We start from the raw sequence: 20660 nt of genomic DNA, 5'->3' as shown, positions 1-20660 counted from the left end.
TTTTAGTCCATGCTGCCTTTGTTTATAGCACTTCTCGGCCTGTCCTATAATTGCTTGCTACTAGTATCCATGTGCTATTTCCCCTAGATTCTCACGAGCAGAGACTACCATATTCATCTTTATATTATTCCCTTTACTTAGTTTATTTCTTAGACTAAGCTAAATAGTCTATAAAAATCTGCTTACCTGAACTCAGTAAATATTATCATAAATATTCTCCTACTTTTCAACTTTCAAACTTCCTGCAAATTGTTGCTTGTTTTTTCTGGTACTAGCTTAGTTTGAATTTGGCATAATATCAACACTTCTGTTTTAAAATCAGGTTCCACCCCCCCCCCCCCCCCCCCCACCTATCTAAGTATCTGATGACTGGCATGCTTATACTAAATTACTGAATTTAGGTTATCATAATCATGAAAAGCTAAAGGAAATAAATTATGTATCATTAATTTGGGGAAATCTTTTATATCAAAGTCCCAATCAGTTTAAAGACAGGAGAGGCTTAACTAGTCTACTTTAAACTAAATAATCATCTCAGAAAAAATGAAATGCATTACATTTCTTACCAATAAATCCTGGTATATTTTCTGCCTATCTGATGGTTGAGGAGGCAAGGGTTGTATCGCTTGCTCAGTTTTGGGTTCGCCTGATGTTACAGGGTTGTTACTAGCACCCTCTGTTGGTCCACTCTGTAAGCACATGCTTATACTCTCTGCTCGCACAGAATTTGCAAGGAACACGGGCACATCAGGTTCTTTTCTCACACCTGGAGAAGAGCTGCTTGGAAGGATATATAAATAATGTAAGTGTTAGTTATCAAGACACCTTTAACATATATTTGAAGTGCAGTAACTTTGAAAGAAAGGGATAAGACTCAAGCAGCATTCTGGCTTGTATTTTCAGATCTCATCTTGATAAGGCTGTATATAAGCCAGATCATGACACCTTTTTAAGTCATGTTATTTATATTTAGACAATTTTTTTTTTAAAAGGCAAACAACCTGCTGATTTCTCCTGAACTTGATACAAAGGAAATTTTCAGAGTATCTAAAAATTATAAATGTATCATTTCTTCACTTCAAGTTTTAAAATATAGTTAAGGGGTGCCTGGGTGACTCAATAGGTCAAGAGTCTGACTTTGGCTCAGGTCATGATCTCATGGTTTGTGAGTCTGAGCCCTGCGTCAGGCTCTGTGCTGACAGCTAGAAGCCTGGAGCCTGCTTCAGATCCTGTGTCTCCCTCTCTCTGCCCATCCCCTGTTCGTGCTGTCTCTCAAAAATAAAACAAACGTTAAAAAAAGAATTAAAATATAGTTAAGTTCCTGGCAAATGGAGAGTTCATAAGCTGCCATTTATAATCACATTATATATTTGGTAGTACTTCTTTTCTTCTTTATGCTGTTCTATATTTTTCAAATTTTCTACAATAAGCATTTATTACTTTCAAACTTAGCATATAAACACATATCTTTACATTTATTATGGAACACAATATTAAAAAAACATTTCTTGTAAGAACAATAATCTGTGGCTAAAGTAGAGAAATAATAAAATATCAGCTAGCAGAAAGCTTACTGTAGGCCAGGCACTGTTTCAAGTGCATTATCTTGTAAAATACTTACCATATACCAAAAACACATATAAGATAGTTACTACATATTATGCCCATTTGAAAGATGAGGAAATTAAGGCAGAGAGGTTAGATACTGCCCAAAGTTATACCAAATATGAAGAAAATAAAACTCATACATAGTTTAATGCCTAGAGATAACCACATTTTAGAGTACTTCCATTTATATATATATATATATTTACAAGTAGCATTTTCTCTGAAAAACTGTACCATACCAAAGGTAGTTTGGAGGCAGCTTGTTAAAACCTAACATTAGGGGCGCCTGGGTGGCTCAGTCAGCTAAGTGTCCAACTTTGGCTTGGGTCATGATCTCGCAGTCTATGAGGTGGAGCCCCTCATCGGGCTCTGTGCTGACAGCTCAGAGCCTGGATCCCACTTTGGATTCTGTGTTTCCCTCTCTCTCTGCCCCTCCCCAGATATTGCTCACACGCTCCCAATCTCTCTCTCTCACAAAAATAAACATTAAAAAAAAAATTAAAACTTAACAAAATATCACAAGTATCTTTTCATTTCACTAAATATTCTTGAAAACAAGCTTTGTTACACAGTATTTTATTTTAGAGGTATAGTATAATTCTTCTAACCATAAGTCTTCTTTAAAACTCAGCTTATTTCCAATTTTCCCCATATTACTTAATTTTAACTTGATATGAAGTGCCTAGTACTCGTTTGGTACTTGATAAGCTCAGTAAATATTAGCTGAAATGAATATTTGTAAAATACCAGTTAAGTCATAATTCTAAGGAAAAAAATCCATAAATTTGACTACATGAAATAAAAATTTTTACATGGCAAAAAACATCAAACAAAATCAAAAGACAACTGACAAACTGGAAGAAAACATGCACAACATATACTACAAAGAGCACAACATATACTACAAAGAGCTAACATCACTAATGTAGAAGAACACTTAAAAAGTAAAGGGTGAAGGACCTGAGATTCTAGCAGAAATATGTGAGAGACGTAAACTTACAATTCACAAAGTTATCAAAATAAATCTTGACATGAAGAAGTGATCCAACTCATTCATAATTTTTAAAATGAAAATTAAAACTCCACCAATATACCATTTATCACCTATCAGACTGGCAAAAAGTTTGTTTTAAATATGCCAACATTTTGTTGGCACAGCTCTGGGAAAATAGGTAGTCTCATACACTGCTGTTGAGACCACAAACTGGTACAATTTTCTGCAGGGAAACATGGTAATATTTAACAAAATTACATATGCACTTAACTGTGGATGCAGAAATCCCACTTCTAAAACAATTCAAAAATGCACATACCACGAGGTAATCACTATAGCAATACTTATAACTAAAAATTACTGGAAACAGTCAAAATGTTCATAAGTAGATGTTTATTAAACTATGGTACATCCACATAGTGGAGTACTATATAGTTATATAAAAAAAGAAGATCACTAGGACTGATTTGTAGTAATTTCCAGTATATACTGTTAAGAGGAAAAAAAGCTCAAAAAATACCTATGGTATGCTACTTTTCTACACTTCACATAAAAAAGAAGTATAATAAGAAAATAAAGACACAGGGAAGCCTTGGGTGGCTTAGCTGGTTAAGCATCTGACTCTTGGTTTTGGCTCAGGTCATGAGATCAAGTCCCATATTGGGCTCTGCACTGAGCATGGAGCCTGCCTGCATAAGATTCTCTCTCTCCCTCTCCCTCTGTCCCTCCCCTGCTCACACACACGCTCTCTCTCTTTGAAAAAAGTAAAAAGAGAAAAAGAAAACATAGATATATATGCTCGTTTGTGCAAAAGAAATACAGGAAACCTGGGTGGCTCAGACGGTTGGTTGAGTGTCTGACTTAGGCTCAGGTCATGACCTCACAATTTGTGAGTTCGAGGCCCACGTCGGGCTCTGTGCTGACAGCTCAGAGCCTAGAGCCTGCTTCAGATTCTGTGTCTCCCCCACTCTCTCTCTGCCCCTCCCCTGCTTGCTCTCTGTCTCTTTATGTCTCTCAAAAATAAATAAACGTTTAAAATCCACAAATAAAATCAACCAGAATACGGAGGGACCCCCAAGTGGAACAAACAGTAACGAATCAACCTAATGATATTACAAACAAATAACCACATAAGGAAGTGTGGAAGAAAATAACCTACCTAAATAGCTATGGAAAGAGGTATTTCATTGGATACTGTACGGTTAAAGGTAAAAAGAATTATAAAGAAATATACTCTAGTAAATCCATTTCAGAATTCTTAAGCAATTCCAAAACTACTTTATGTGTACACTAGAACTAAACAAATAAGTATAGTGTACATGAAAGCCAGGTTTCTCACTGTTAGGAAAAGAAGGTATAAATAAGAAAAAGGGATGTGTTGGACTGGAATCAGAGGATTGGTATGAAGTCAAGGATTTTCAAATATAGATAGATACATATAGAAATAAATATGGGGGGGGGGTATCCTAGATAGGAGGGCCTAGAAGCACAGATACAAAGTAGCAATGACTACACCTAGTGCCCAGATCTTGACTTCTAAATATGTTCTCTGGTACTACTGCTCCTGGTTTCTGTGTTTGAATCCAGGGTTGGGGCAGGGAAAATACAAGGTGGGCCTGGAACATCCTGTGGTGCCAAAAAATAAGAACACACGTGAAAGAGGATGGGGGCTTTTCCAGAGGTAACAGAAGCCAATCTAAAAGAATTTCCAAAGACCAGGGCGCCTGGGTGTCTCAGTCGGTTGAGCATCTGACTCTTGATTTCAGTTCAGGTCATGATTTCCCACGGTTTGTTGAGATCAAGCCCCATATCAGGCTCTGTGCTATAGAACAGAGCCTGCTTGGGATTCCCTCTCCCTCTCTCTCTGCCCCTTCCCCGCTTGTGCCATGCATGCTCACTCTCCCTCTCAAAATTAATAAAATAAACACTTTAAAAAAACATCTAAAAGAGTTTCCAAAAACCTAAACTGGAACAATTTGAGCAAATAAAAATAAATAATAATACTTTGAATTATAACTCTTAGAATAAAAGTAATGCCCAGGAGTACACACTGACACAAACAAATGAATAAACACATAAGAAGAAAAGGAAAACAGCTTTTCCTTACAGAAGAAATCCAATTTACAAATGTAGAAGGAATGGGGCGCCTGGGTGGCTCGTTTGGTTGGGCTTCCAACTTTGGCTCAGGTCATGATCTCAAGGTCCTTGAGTTCAAGCCCCGCCTCGGGCTCTGTGCTGACAGCCCGGAGCCCGGAGCCCGGAGCCCGCTTTGGATTCTGTGTCTCCCTCTCTCTCTCTGCTCCTCCCCCACTCGCACTCTGCCTCTGTGTCAAAAATGAATAAACGTTAAAAAACTTTTTTTTTTTTAATTTTTTTTTTCAACGTTTTTTATTTTTTTATTTTTGGGACAGAGAGAGACAGAGCATGAACGGGGGAGGGGCAGAGAGAGAGGGAGACACAGAATCGGAAACAGGCTCCAGGCTCCGAGCCATCAGCCCAGAGCCTGACGCGGGGCTCGAACTCACGGACCGCGAGATCGTGACCTGGCTGAAGTCGGACGCTTAACCGACTGCGCCACCCAGGCGCCCCAACGTTAAAAAACATTTAAAAAAAATGTAGATGGAATGAGGAAAATACAAAATCATCAGTAATTAATATTGGTGTATTAATTACACCTCTGTCTCTGTCTCAAAAATAAATAAATGTTAAAAAAAATTAAAAAAAAAAAGATACAATTCTACATTTGGTTTGTTTTTCTCAAATATAATTTGATTAAGAAGTCTGAGATCCTAAAGAAGGAATAATACAATAAAAATACAAGGCACAAATTTTTTTTTTTTTTAATATTAGAGATTATTTTTTTATAGGTTTTTTTTTTTTTTTTTAACGTTTATTTACTTTTGAGACAGAGAGACAGAGCATGAACAGGGGAGGGTCAGAGAGAGGGAGACACAGAATCTGAAACAGGCTCCAGGCTCTGAGCTGTCAGTACAGAGCCCGACGCGGGGCTCGAACTCACAGACCGCGAGATCATGACCTGAGCCGAAGTCAGCCGCTTAACCGACTGAGCCACCCAGGCGCCCCACAAGGCACAAATATTTTAACAAATAATAAAATTTACAAATAGAGATTATTATAATCACCATTTGGCTTCTCAGACACAAAGACACACTGTTCTTAAAACCAGAAAGGAGCTCTCCAAGTCACCCACTCCATCCCTTCCTCAAGATAAAAGTACATTTAAACCAGTAAAGACACCAGTGAATTTATCCTAAACTTAAAAGAACTTCGGTGTAATTATGTTGTATAATTTCCTTTAGTATTCAAATCTGGTGTAATTAATTAATTAAATACCGAGAATTCAATCTTAAAAAAAAAATTTTTTTTTAGTATAGTTGACACACAATGTTATATTAGTCTCATGTATTATTAGTTTCAGTATATTAGTTTCAGGTAAATCTTATACACAGAAAAAAAGCACATGTTTAAAAACCTTAAGTGGGAGAACTATTTGCAAATTATGCATCTGATGAGGGGTTCATATCTAAAATACATAAAGAACTCTAACTCAACAACAAAAAATCAACCGAATTAAAATGGGCAAAGGGCATTTCTCCTCAAAGATGATATAAAATGGCCCACAGGTATATGAAGAGATGCTCAACATCAGTAATCATGAGAGAAAAGTGCAAGTCAAAAACAATAAGATATTACCTCACACCCATTAAGACTACCACTATCAAAAAAAACTCCAGAAAATAACAAGTGCAAGTGTTGGCCAACAAAACCCTTCGCACTGTTGACAGTTCTGTAAAATGGTTGCATCCACAATGAAAAACAGTATGGAGGTTCCTCAAAAAATTAAAAGTACAACTACCTTGTGATCCTACAATCTCACTTTTGGGAATATATCCAGGTGGATCGAAAACAGGGTCTCAAAGAGATATTTGTATACCTATGTTCACAACAGCATTATTCACAATAGCCAAAAGGTAGAAGTAACCCAAATGTTCATCGATGTGTGAATGGATAAACACAATGTGGTATATACATACAATAGAATATCACTCAGTTTTAGAAAGAAGGAAATCCTGTCACATGCTACAACATAAGTGAAACTTGAGGACATTATGCGAAGTCAAATAAGGCACTCATAAAAAGACAGATGCTGTATGATTCCACCTATACAAGGAATCTAAAGTAGTCAAATTCAGAGAAATAGAAAGTAGAATGATGATGACTACCAGGGGCTGAGGCGGGAGGAGAAAGGGGAGTTGTTCTTTAACGGATATAGAGTTTTGGCTTTACAAGACGAAAAAGGTCTGGAGATCTGTCTTACAACAATGTAAACATACGTAATACTACCCAAGTGTACCTTTAAACATTAAGATGGTAAATTTTATGTAAACGTATTTTTTAGCAAAACAACAAATACCTTAAATGATTTCTTAAAACAAATACAATTTCTTATTCTGCCAATCAAAGCTCTCCAAAATTTGGTAGCCAATTTGGCTTTTCAGCCAATTTCTCACAATGTCCCCTGTTTTACTTCTAAACAAAATGGATAACTAATAATACTCTAAATTCAGCCCATATATTTTAAGTCCCCAGCGCAGTAGTTCTCAATCTTGGCAACACAACAATATTACTTGTATTAAGTAATAAATAAGTAAGTTTTTAAAAAACACAACTGTTTGGCCCGCACCCTTCAGAGACGCTGAACTGGTGAAGGGCCCAGATATCTATCTGCACTTTCAAATGCCACGGCCTCAAGAATTATTGCTTGAATGCATCTATGTTGGCACACTCTTGTCAAACCCTTATCTGCTCTTGAAGGGTCATCTTAAAAGTCTGCTTCCTCTAAAACCCTAACTGGATATGTTCTCTTGCTTCTTTTAGCCACCATTAGCACTTCCTTTTATCTTTTATGTCACATATATTCTCATTTATGATACAGTCATCTGTGTGTTCATCATACTTTGGGCAAATTTTTTAATCCGGGCCTCGGTTTCCTCATCCATGAAAAGGGAAAAATGATATCCACTTCCCTGGGTTGAAAAAAATGACACAGGATTAAAGGAGATACAAAGTGCCTAGCACAGTACCAGACAATCATAGTGGGCGAATCATAAGTATTAGTTCTCTTTATCTCTTGTTGCTTTCCCCTTATTCCCCAAACATCAGATTGAACCTTTTTCTTCAACCATGTTAACTAATTTCACTTTAGTGAAAACACCAAACCTCTTAAATGTAGAAGCAGAAATCTAGTCTTTATAGAGATTTTATGGCTTTTTGGGAAATTACTTGTTCTGAGCAGGATTTTTATCATCCAAACAGTTGCAAAGCACTTTATTTTTATGGAGAGTCCATGTCAGTTACTGAGTTTGCCTTACTCCATCTTTAGCTAGATGATAAAAGTAATTAGGCATTAAGGCACTGTTCTAAGTGCTTTACATATATTAACTTATTTAATCCTTACAACAACCCTATGAGATAGGTGCTTTTATTCTCTCCATTTACAGATGAGAAAACTGAGTCATCCATAAATTATGAAACCTGCCTACAGTCACACTGCTGTGATTCAAATCCAGGCAGTCTGATACCTGACCCCATGATCTTAATCATAATCACTCTTCTAAACTGCATTTTCAAGAATCTTAAAATATCTGTTTAGGGGCACCTGGGTGGCTCAGTCGGTTGAACATCGGACTCTTGATTTCAGCTCAGGTCATGATCCCAGGGTCATGGGATCAAGCCCTGTGTTGGGCTCCACACTGAGCCTGCTTGAGATTCATATTCTTTCTTTCTCTCTCTCTCTCTCTCTCTCTCCCCCCCCCCCACCTCTGCCCTTCTCCTTCATTCATCCTCTCCCTAAAATTAAAAAAAAAAAAAAAAAAAAGACCTACATATGCGTATCTGTCTTAGTGTTTAACATAGCAAGCAAAAACAAAAGAAAAAGAAAAGAACCAAAACATTAAAGATTTTAACCTCAAAAGATTTAAGATTAAAACAAAATTTTATTTTATTTATCTTTTTTTTTTTTTTTAAGGTTTTATTTTTGGGGCACCTGGGTGGCTCAGTCAGTTAAGCAGCCGACTTGATTTCAACTCAAGTCATGATCACATGGTTCATGAGTTCAAGCCCCACCTTGGGTTCTGTGCTGACAGTGTAGAGCCTGCTTGGGATTCTCTCTCCCTCTCTCTCTGTTTTTCCTCCACTTGCCTTTCTCTCTCTCAAAGTAAAGAAACTAAAAAATTAAAAATAAAGATTAAAAAAAATTTTTTTTAATTTTAAGAGAGAGAGAGCACTCATGCACAAGTTGGGAAGAGGGGCAAAGGCAGAGGGAGAGAGAAAGCAGGAGAGAGGAGCAAAGAGAGAGGGTGAGAGAGTCTTAAGCAGGCTCCATGCTCAGTATGGTGCCCAACTCCAGGCTTGATCCCATAACCCTGGGCTCAATCCCTCAACCCTCCCTCAACCCTGGGATCATGACCTGAGCTGAAATCAAGAGTTGGAGGCTCAACTGACTGAGCCCTCCAGGCACCCCTAAAAGATTTTATTTTTAAGTAATCTCTATACCCAAAGTGGGGCTTCAACTTACAACCCCGAGATCAAGATCACATGCTCTACCGACTGAGATAGCGAGGCACCTCAAATCAAAATTTTACAAGATGACTCTAGGGCACCTGAGTGGCTCAGGCATTAAGCATCTGACTTCAGCTCAGGTCACGATCTCACAGTTCATGAGCTTGAGCCCCACATCGGGTGACCTCAAGCCCTGCTTCAGGTGAGCACAAGCCCCACTTCTGGTAAAAACACAAGCCCCAGGTTTAGGGAAAAAAAAAGGAGCACCTGGGTGGCTCAGTCGGTTAAGCATCTGACTTCAGCTTAGGTCATGACCTCATGGTTTATGGGTTTGAAACCTGCATCAGGCTCTGTGCTGACAGCTCAGAGCCTGGAACCTGCTTTGGATTCTGTGTCTCCCTCTGTCTCTCCCCCACTTGCACACACACACTCTCTCTCTCTTTCCCTCTCAAAAATAAATTAATATTAAAACAAATTTTGAAAAAGGGGGGGCTCCTGAGTGGCTCAGTCGGTTAAGTGTCTGGCTTCAGCTCGGGTCACAATCTTGTGGTTCATGGGTTTGAGCCCCACGTCAGGCTCTGTGCTGACAGCTCAGAGCCTGGAGCCTGCTTCAGATTCTGTGTCTCCTCCTCTCTCTGCCCCTCCCATGCTTATGCTCTGTCTCTCTCTGCCTCTAATAAATAAACGTTAAAAAACAAAAAACAAAAAACAACACAAGCTCCAGGTGAGCCCCGTTTCTCTCCCTCTCTCTCTCTCTCTCTGCCCCTTGCTCACTTTGTCCTCTCTCCAAAACACAAAAATAAAAATAAAAATAAAAGATGAGTCTAATAATACAGCAAGTGGTATACCCAAAGAATTTTTAAAAATGTTCTATTTATTTTTGAGAGGGTACGAGTGGGGCAGGGGCAGAGAGAGAGGGACAGAACATCCGAGGTGGGCTCTGCACTGACAGCACAGAGCCTGATGTGAGGGTCAAACTCACAAACCGCGAGATTACAACCTGAGCTGAAGATGGACGCGCCACTGACTGAGTCACTCAGGTGCCCCCAAAGTATAACTTCTAAAAGAAAAATAAGGATTGTTTCACATGAAAGTCTATAAATACCACTACTCTTCAGCGGCAAAAAGCTTTTAATTACCAACTTTCCTTCAAGGCAAATAAATTTATCCCTCATAGACTGCTTTAACATCAGAAAGAGAGATCCAGGAAGACATCCAAGGGGGACAGGGAACCCGGATGGCTAGGTGCCATGTATGAACACTTAGCAGTGGGAAGCACATCATGAATCAGACCACATGTTTGGGAAGAATCCTACAGAAGCACCAAAGCCACTATGGACAACAATGGAGACAGTATTTAATCCAAATCAATACATTATGCTGAACAAAGATCAGATTTATATCTAGCTATGTGTTGGAATCAATAGAGCTGATTAACTGCTCTGAAAAAGCAATTAACTAACATTCTACTAATTAACTGAGATATGTTTCAAAAGTTAAAAACCACATTGGATTGGAGATGTTTAAAGTTTTGACTTAGAAACTATTTCAGGGGGAAGACACCCATAATGCTAGAAAGAAGTCTGCAGTTTACAGAAGTCCAGAAGGAGAAATAAGGATAACCATAGTTCATTCCTTTGTTCTGTTTCTATAATTAGTCCAAATAAAATGTGGATTTATCTCGGGGCTCACCTTAAATTGCTCTTTCTATCACAGAACTCATATGAAGTAGGTAACATGGGGAACCATACACTAGGTCGAGTTCTAAAGACACAGAATATGGTAATCAGAATAATTAAAAATGTCAAATATTATCACAAGGCTTATAATTTAAAAAAATAACCAACTGTCTGCCCCACGCCATCCCACCACCAAATTCACCTCTTTTAACTGCTGTTGCATGTGGTGTGTTACACCTACATCATTCCTCTACTGTCAAGATGCACTCTATGTATTCTACACCTGATCCCTTCCAGCACTTCCACAAGTCCAAGTGCCTTCACCTCCTCTGGCCTTGACTATACTAACTGGTTTCCCTACTTCCATTCTAAACCCCTTTAGTTCATTTGACACAAAACAGCTATTTAAAAAATGAAAAATCAGGGGTGCCTGGGTGGCTCAGTCGGTTAAGCGTCTGACTTCGGCTCAGGTCATGATCTTGCAGTTTGTGGGTTCAAGTCCTGCATGGGGCTCTGTGCTGACAGCTCAGAGCCTGGAGCCTGCTTCAGATTCTGTGTCCCTCTCTCTCTCTGCCCCTCTCCTGCTCAAGTTCTGTTCCTCTGTTTCTCAAAAATAAATAAACAGTAAAAAAAAAAAAAAAAAAAAAAATCAGATCACACTACTCTACTGTCTAAAATACACCCAGGCTTTAATAAGCATGGAGTAAATTCAAAGCTCCTTTCTACATAATGCAAAGCCCCCACATAATTTGGTTCCTGCCTGTATCTCTGACCACAGTTCCTAAGCTCTCTCTCCCTCGGTCACCATATCTGCTGATGAGAGAAACAAAGGCAAGAGAAATGTAACATAAGTTAAATCTCTTTACAGCTTGCAGCCCCCTGATAGACACCTGAAACCTGCAGAGTGTGACCTTCCTCAAGCAACTCATGGCTGCCTTACTTCCTTAATGTTTTTGTGTTATTAAAGACTAAAAATAAGAGTAGCCTTGTCTTAACAGTAGCTAGCCCCTCAAGGTCCTGAAAGCCTTGGTTTCAAATTCCTTAGAAACTACGCTATCCCTAACCCCACTAACTTAAAAGTATATAATCAGTCACTCCTCACAACCCCAGTGCAGCTCTTTCTGCCCACAGGTTCTGTCCTGCTGCTGTAATTAAATCACCCCTTTGCACCAAAGAGGCCTCAAGAATTCTTTCTTAGCCGTTTGCTCAAGAACCCCATCATAGCCACAACGGCTTTCCTAATTGTTTCTTGAACAGTCAAGCTCATGCATACCTCAAGGTCTACACTTGCTATTTCCTCCACCTGGAACACTCTTCAGATGTTCTCATGGCTGGCTCCTTCTCATCATATTAGGCACTGTTCAGATGTTATCCCTCAGCAAAGGCTTCCTTCACCATGCCCTACTTAATATATCCCTCGCTCCCATGCCACCATCCCAGTCACACTCCACTTAATAACCCTGGTTCTTTTTTTCTTTTTAATGTTTATTTATTTATTTTGAGAGAGAGAGAGAGAGCATGTGCATGAGCAGGGGGAGGGGCAGAGAGAGAGGGGAGAGAGAATCCTAAGTAAGCTCTGCTCTGTCAGCACAAAGGCTGATGCAGGGCTTGATCTCATGAACTGTGAGATCATGAGTTGAGCAGAAAACAGGAGTCAGACGCTCAACCAACTGAGCCACCCAGGCGCCTCCCTGGTTTATTCTCTTCAGAGCAGTAATCATTATATGACATTAAATTATGTGTTACTTATATGGTTATTGTTTGTCTCTTTTAAGTCATGAAAATTCCATTAAGTTAGCAGCTTTTCCTGACCTACTGCTCATCTCTAGGGCTTCATTCTATGGCAGCACATATCAGAAGCTCAAAGATATTTGAATTTGTTTCCTAATTTCCTGAGGATCTTAAGTTACTTTGAAATCCTTGTTTAATAAAAAAAAAAAAAATTCATAATGAAAAATTTCAAACACAAGAGAATAGTATAACAAACTATTATACACAGTTTTGTATCTTGCAACTTGCAACTTTTGTATATTTGCTACTTGCAACCAATCTTATTCCAATTATCCCCTTAGCCATTTCATCTCCCACCAGATTATTTTGAAGTAAATCTCAGATAACATTTCATATATAAACACCCAGTCTGTATCTTACAAAAATAAATTCATAGATATATAAATTTTTGCAATATGCAGAATCTTTAAAAATTCACAAAATTCAGGGCCCATCTCCATCTGGGATCTAGCTATCAGAATCTACAGTGAGGCCTAGGCATATGTATTCCTGAAATTTTCTTCAGATGTTCTGATTCAGCTAGATTGTAACACAACCAAAGATTGACATCTGGGAATGGTTCTAGAAGAGTCAGAATTGTCGATTACATAAGAACCATCTAAGGAGAGCCACTACAGCTGAAAATACCATTTACAAAACAAAGTTTCTGAGTTAGAACACCAAAAGAATATTAGAATTTAAAAAGAAAAACAGGAGGATGAATACTGAATCGAAGACACCTTACTTGGATACAGAAAGTGGCTGATTAAATTCTTCTTCCGCAGCAATGTTGCTCTCTTCAAAGCTGGGAATATCAACTGCTTTTAATGAAGATGCACTACCTGGAGGACTTGTGACTCCATTATTAATATCAACAGAAAAATTCATGTCCTCACTGGAAATCTTTGTATCATCTTGCCTCAGCTGAGATTCAGGCTCTTGACCATCGCCTGCTGCATTCCAAAACAAGCTGGCACCTAGAGGTTAAATGATGAGCCAGATACTGAAACAAATATTCTACTATAAAAATAAACCTCTGACAAACCTCTAAGACTAACTCTATTATTTTAACACTATTACCTAGAAATGTCTTCAGATTATATTTTTTTCAGAAATGCCATAAAGAGGTTAGGTGAAAAGACAGAAAACTGGTGCACAAAGGTAAAGGGGACATTCTGGGCCCTCTCTTCAAGATGTGTGGCTCTCAAATGATGTGTTTTACATATTAAGGTTCTGAATATGATTTGGGGTGTACGTATGTATACTGAAAACTGCTGTTATGAAAAACAAGGGAAAATAACATAAATACAAATTCCTAGGCTCTGTGATTTTTATCCTTAAACACGGTTATTTATGAGACTACTCAGGGGCATATCAGGCAAGTATTAAGAATCAAATGTTTCCCAAACTTTATGGAGCATTTGCACAATTATTTGCAGAACTATTTACATTTACTCTTATTGGCTTACTGTTTTTCTTTAAATCAACTCACTTTATTTTTACCTAGCTTCACCATTTCTGTGAAACCACAGATTTGATGTGCTGTATTTTTCCAATACTCTTAAGAATAAATGTATCTACAAAATATAAAACATTCATCTTTAAACCATCCCAAATTATCTTTTGAATCTGAGTGGTATGCATTCCACAACTTGGGAAATACTGCTATGCATAATGACTTAAAGAAATAGTTAAAATCAAAAAGTACATCCAAGTCAAAATGGTTTCTACTTTGAGGGTCAACCTGGGCGATTAAAAAAAAAAAATTAATAAATGAATGATTTAATTTTGTATTCATAAAACATTAAAACCTGTCTTAAGAAAGGACAATTATAAAAAAGTTACATGAGTGCTGCTACTCTTCTGGAATATTTATCAATATATACCTTCAGGAAACTAAGTATCATTGTAGAAGAAACATATTTCTAAAAGTCACTTATTCTAATGATTATTAATAACGCATTTTTCTGCATATAAGTAATAACCACCCTAGATCATCCAAGCTGAATTACTGAATATGAATCTATGCAGTTTGAAAATAATTTCAGAATGTAAGTTTAAACATGTAAATTACTTCATTCAATGATCTCTTATTCAGCACACATGATTCAGGCATCATGTTAACTAATGAGATACAATAGTGAATAAGGTAGTGTTTCAGATCCCCAAAGCTTATGGATGAGAAGCAACTGTAATATAGTAAGTAGAGAGTTTTATAGGAGCAAACATAGATGTTTGCTATCTATGTACGTTTGGTTAGCTCACGATACCCGCAGCTCCTTGTCCACCACCCCTCTACATTACACACACACACACACTTTCTCTGGGGACTACCACCCCTGCAATTAACAAAGGTAGGACTCCAAAAGACATGTTCCTATTATGTGCTTCTCACCCCCCTTACCGCTGAACCAGGGATTAAACCCTAATCCAAACTAGGCCATTCAGGTTCTCTGCAATTTGAAACAAGACTGAAGACAGTAACCTGGTTTGTGTAACACATACCCTTTGGAGCTTTGGGTGAGCTGTATTTTAAGATGCAAAGCAGTGAAGAAAGAATGAGTAAATCAGCCACACACAATAGTTGAACAGTCCTAATGGTATTCCAGTTTCCAGTTCTAGTTTTTTCCTGAAGTCCAGCCCCATTCTTGGCCTTGGTTTTCATGAAACATCCTCATATCCTTCCAGTAAATTCCCCTTCCTTGCTTAAATTATTTCAAAGTGGTTTATATTACTTGCAGCCAAAGAATCTTGACTAATATTCAGTAATAACTGACTTACTGTAAATGAGGTTCTTGCTCCCCTCCCTCCGTGCTCCCCTCCACGTGGATAGTTAACAAATGAGTTCAGAAATAGAATACAGAAATCTGCCTTCTTTCTTTTTTCTCCCTCTCAAATCTTTACTTTCCAGCTCAAATCTCCATCTGCTACTTTTCCAAGTCTTAGGTCATCAGCCCACCTCCACTCTTCTGATGTTTGAGTATCACCATCTTCATTTCCAAAAGCAGCTCAAATGCAACAGATATTTACACTGAACTCATCCTCTCTTCCCTGCTTCCCTAGGTCATCTAGGCTGAAAATCCTAGGATAACTTTTATTTTCATCTTTAATAAACTTTCAATATTAGAATAGGTCTAGATTGATAGAGATGATAATACAGAGTTCCTGTACACTCTCCTCACCCAGTTTCCCCTGTGCCATCTTATGGCACATTTTTCAAAATCAAGAAACCAACGTTGGTGCATGACAAAAATCTCCAGATTTTATTTGAATTTCACCAATTTTTCCACTAATGTCCTTTTTCTGTTCCAGGATCCAAACCAGGGTATTACACTGCAATTAGCAGGAGTACTTTTGAATCCTACACCTCCTCCACTGCCACATCCAATTAGTTACCAAATCTTATTAACACCCTGCACAACTCTTTCTCTTCATTATTGTCACCATCACTCTATGTACTAATAGGCATCTTGCTAGATCTTGGGGACACTCTTGAAGACATTCTTAAAGATCTCAAAGGGTCTGGTGATGAGCAAACATGCAAGCAAAGAAATATACATCATTTACATTATTAATTGATTTTTTAAAAAGACCTTCAATGATGCATACCAAATAAAGGAGACTTTCCTTTTTAAAAGATGTAATAAAGGCTCTCCATAAAATATTACAGTACTAGACAATTCAGAGCCTGTGTTTTCTCACTGTGCCCATACTATTTTCTCTACCCACCCTATTCCGCCATCTCTCAATTCCACCTACTAAAATCCTACATACCCTTCAAGGCCCAGAGTTAGTAACACCGCATAGATGAAAAAAACTTTCCCTGATCCCTCAAACCACAGATGATTTTTCTTACAAGAATTGGGTCCAGCCTAGGAATGTATCAAATACTATGTATGATGTCATGTGGTTTCACATTTGTTTTCAAATACAGTTCTCTTTCATGAAGAGTAAAATTACACAAAGACTTAAATAAGTGATAACTCTCATCACCCTGGTTTTGGTTCTATTTGTACCATGCACCAATTTCAACATCAAAATTTTAAAAGTAGATATGAAAAGCATTTTTTAAAATTCCTTCCAAATAAAAAAAACAATTACCTGTGCTCACAGCAATGCTCACACTTTTTCTCATGTGCAAGCCAGGAGAAGACTGTGCTTCCATGGAAACCAGCTCCATCTGTCTTGCTGCTTGTGCCGTGTTTTCAACAGAGGTTGTCTTAGGGGAACAGGGCTGCAGAGACTGTGCCTCCAATAAACGCTGAATCTGTATCAATTAACAACACATTTTAAACTGGCCATGGAAGTAATCACCAAATTGCAGTGGAGTTTAAAAATGAATTACAAAGTGTCCCAATTACAAATAAGTGGCTTTTAACTAGATTTTTTTCACATTTCAGTTAGATCATACCATAAAACTTATTCAATGCAGAAATCACTATCCTTCATTATTAAGACCCACTTAAGTGGGCTAAATGTAAATTTTATTTTATTTTACTATTTATTTATTTATTTTAGTTTTTGAGAGTGAGCGTGAGCAAGCAGGGCAGGGGCAGAAGGAACAGGAGAGAATCTTAAGCAGGCTCCACTCCTAGCGAGGAGCCCAACATGGGGCTCGATCTCATGACCGTGAGGATCATGCCTTGACCCAAAATCAAGGGTTGGACACTCAACCCACTGAGCCACTCAGGCACACTTTTATTATTTCTTTTAAAGTAAACTCCAGGCCCAACGTGGGGCTTAAACTTATAACCCCAAGATCAAGAGTTGCATGCTCTACTGACTGAGCCAGCCAGGTGTCCCATGGCTAAGCATAAATTTAAAAGTGAAACACAGGGGCACCTGGCTGGCTCAGTCGGAAGAGCATGTGTCTCTTGATCTCGGGGTTGTGAGTTCAAGCCCCATGCTGGGTGCAGAGATTACTTAAAAAAAAAAAAAAAAAAAAAAAAAAATTAATAAACCAAAAAAAGTAAAAACATGAAGGTATTTAGATTGACATTCATAACTTTAAACTTGTGTAAAAAAGCCTAAATGTTAGGACTTCAAATAAATATTTCAAGAGTGCCTGGTTCGCTTAGTCAATTGAGGGTCCAGCTTCGGCTCAGGTCGTGATCTCATGGTTCATGAGTTCAAGTCCTGCATCAGGCTCTGTGCTGACAGCTTGGAGCCTGGAGCCTGCTTCGGATTCTGGGTCTCCCTCTCTCTCTCTGCCCCTTCCCACTCTTTCACTGTCTCAAAAATAAACATTTAAATAAATAAATAATAAAAATTTCATTCCTATTCCACCTACAAATCAAAAGTAAGATAAGAGCTACACTTAACCAAATATTCAACATTTTTACACAAGGTTCTTCTTATAAAGGTTAACCAGAATAGCCCATGTTTGGCTGTGCTAAACTGGAATTATTAGTTTTTTTTAATGTTTATTTATTTTTGAGAGAGTGCAAGGGGGAAGAGGCAGAAAGAGAGGGGACAGAGGATCCAAAGCAGGCTGTGCACTGCCAACAGCAAGCCCAACGCGGGGCTCGAAGCCACGAACTGCGAGACCACGACCTGAGCCAAAGTTGGATGCTTAACAGACAGCCACTCAGGCACCTCACAACTGAAATTATTAATAACAGTAGTGAATACTTACTGTTTCCTGTTTACAAGATACTGTATTAAGAGTGTTTATGTAAGATTAATACAACCATCCCATGAAGAATGTACTACTATTTTTTAAATGACATTTTTTTTTTAAGTTTATTTATTTTGAGAGAGAGAGTGCTCACATGAGAAGGGGAAGGGCAGAGAGAAAAGGAGAAAGAGAATCCCAAGCAGGCTCCACACTGTCAGCACAGAACCCAACACAGGGCTCGAATTCATGAACCATGAGATCATGACTTGAGCTGAAACCAAGAGTTGGACACTTAACTGACTGAGCCACCCAGGTGCCCCAAGAACGTACTACTATTTTAAGTTTACTTATTTTGAGAGAGACAAAGCAGCACAAGTGGGGGAGAGGCAGAGAGACAAGCCTGACACAGGGCTCAAACCCACAAAACTGTGAGATCACAACCTGGGCCGAAACCAAGAGTCGGATGCTTAACTGAGCCACCCATGCATCTCAAGAATGTGCTACTATTAAACACACTTTACAGATAAAAAACTTGAGAAATTAAAAATAAAGTCACTTGCTCAGAACATGTAACTAATAAGTAGCAATGCTAAGGTTCAAACACCAAGTTTTCTTTACTCCTTTTAAAACTGAAATAGAATTCACATACCATTTAAAACTCATCCCTTTAAAGTATACAATTCAGTATTTTTTAGTAAAGCCACCACAAGTTTGCAACCATCACCACCATCTAATTCTAGAACATTTTCATCAATCCCCTGAAAAAACTCTGTAACCATTAGCAGTCACTCTCTATTGCCCATCCCTAGCCTCTGGCAACCACTAATTTACTTTCTGTCTCCACATATTTGCCTATTCTAAACATCTGATATAAATGAAACCACATAATATGTGGCCTTGTATTTTGCTTCTTTTACTTAGTATAACATTTTCAAAGTTCATCCATGTTGTTGTATCTACCAATACCTTGTGGCTGAATAATATTCTGTGTGTGGATATGTCACAGTGTGTTTATCCATTCATCAGTTGATGGGCATTGAGCTGCTTTCACTTTTAGCTATTATAATGTTACTATGAACATTTGTCTGTAAGATTTTATGTGCTCATATTTTTTCATTTCTCTTGGGTATATACTTAGGAGTGGAAGAGCCTCACTTTTTAAACACTGTGATTTTCTACTTCCCTGTAAATTACACTAATGTGTTTAATTCGTCTCACTTATTTCAGCAAATTAACTTTACTAATATAAGAAAATATAACTTATCCACAAATTATCAAGATAGGTAGAAATACAGCCTGCATTAATAATACAAAATAGCCTATGTACTTATAGTGGTTTGTAGCATAGACTTTGGTGTCATGATGTAAGTTTAAATCCTACTCTGCTACCTTTTGGATAAGCTTTTTAACCACTATGAGCTTCAATATCACCTAAAGCTAAAGTAGTCGTAAGGATTAAGAGACAAATAAAATAGTTTTAACTTTTTGACTGCTGACTGCAGTCAGGTCCTACACTAACCACTTGATACACGTACATACACACACACACATAAACTCATTTAACCATCAAATCTACATGTAATAGCAATCACTGCTCCCAATTCACAGATGAGAAGAGTGAGGTTTAGAGAAATCACACAAGAATCACAAGAATCACACAAGCTTGATAATAAAGCTATAGTAATTAACTAAATAGTACTCGTGCTGGAATAGACAGGCAAATCAATGGAGAATATGGTACAGAAATAGATACAAATACATGGTACTTCTATTATAAAAAAATACATCTCCAATCATTAACAAAAGATCCATTATTCAATAAATATATGAGGCCAGTTATCTGATTATTAAAAAGGGAAAAATCTCTTATCTCACATATCAAAATAAAGCAAAAAATATAATTCTGAAGGGGGAGAGAAGATGAAGAATGTATTTTTTACAATCTGGAAGAGAAAAGGGCTTTCTAAACATAATTAACACCCAAAAAGAAAATGATAAATCTAATTATATCTAAACTGGAATATTCTGTACAAACAAATGGTTAAAACACAAAACATTTAACACAAACTGTAAGAAATGCTTACCACATACATATGATAAAAAATCAATTTCCTCAATATACAATGAGCTCTTAAAAATTTAATTAGAAAAAAACCTAAAATGGGTAAATGACAGACTTTATACAAAGAAAAAATAGCCAATAAATAATAAAATGATCAATCTTGATTATAATAATATAGTGCAAATTAAAACAATTTCTACTTATGACTGATACTCATTTTTTATTTAAGAGAGAGCGTGCGAGCAGGGGAAAGGGGTGAAAAGAGAGAAAGAAAGAGAGAAAGGGAGAATCTCAAGCTGAAACATTTAGCTACATTAAAATTTCTGCCAAATATCTGTAAGGATTTAT

General features: G+C 37.7%; 1 protein-coding gene across 10 annotated transcripts in view; it reads right to left on the bottom strand.

The window, feature by feature from the left end:
• The window catches only part of STIL (STIL centriolar assembly protein), a 63763-nt gene that overhangs the window by 11154 nt on the left and 31949 nt on the right, over nucleotides 1–20660 (bottom strand). For 8 of the 10 annotated variants that reach the window (XM_053895687.1, XM_019449380.2, XM_019449376.2 and 5 more), the window contains 3 exons: nucleotides 16735–16900; nucleotides 13379–13610; nucleotides 567–780 (listed from right to left, as the gene is read on the bottom strand). In XM_053895687.1, the coding sequence (XP_053751662.1) occupies nucleotides 567–780; nucleotides 13379–13610; nucleotides 16735–16900 (612 nt within the window). Of the gene's footprint in view, nucleotides 1–566; nucleotides 781–10876; nucleotides 10949–13378; nucleotides 13611–16734; nucleotides 16901–20660 lie in introns of all 10 variants that reach the window. The other 2 variants (XM_053895691.1, XM_053895677.1) reach the window with 2 other exon arrangements.

Source organism: Panthera pardus, unplaced genomic scaffold (genome assembly GCF_024362965.1).
Source record: "Panthera pardus isolate Hobbes unplaced genomic scaffold, ASM2436296v1 HiC_scaffold_11, whole genome shotgun sequence".
Classification (NCBI taxonomy): Eukaryota; Metazoa; Chordata; class Mammalia; order Carnivora; family Felidae; genus Panthera; species Panthera pardus.
This window is presented reverse-complemented; position numbering and strand designations above follow the sequence as displayed.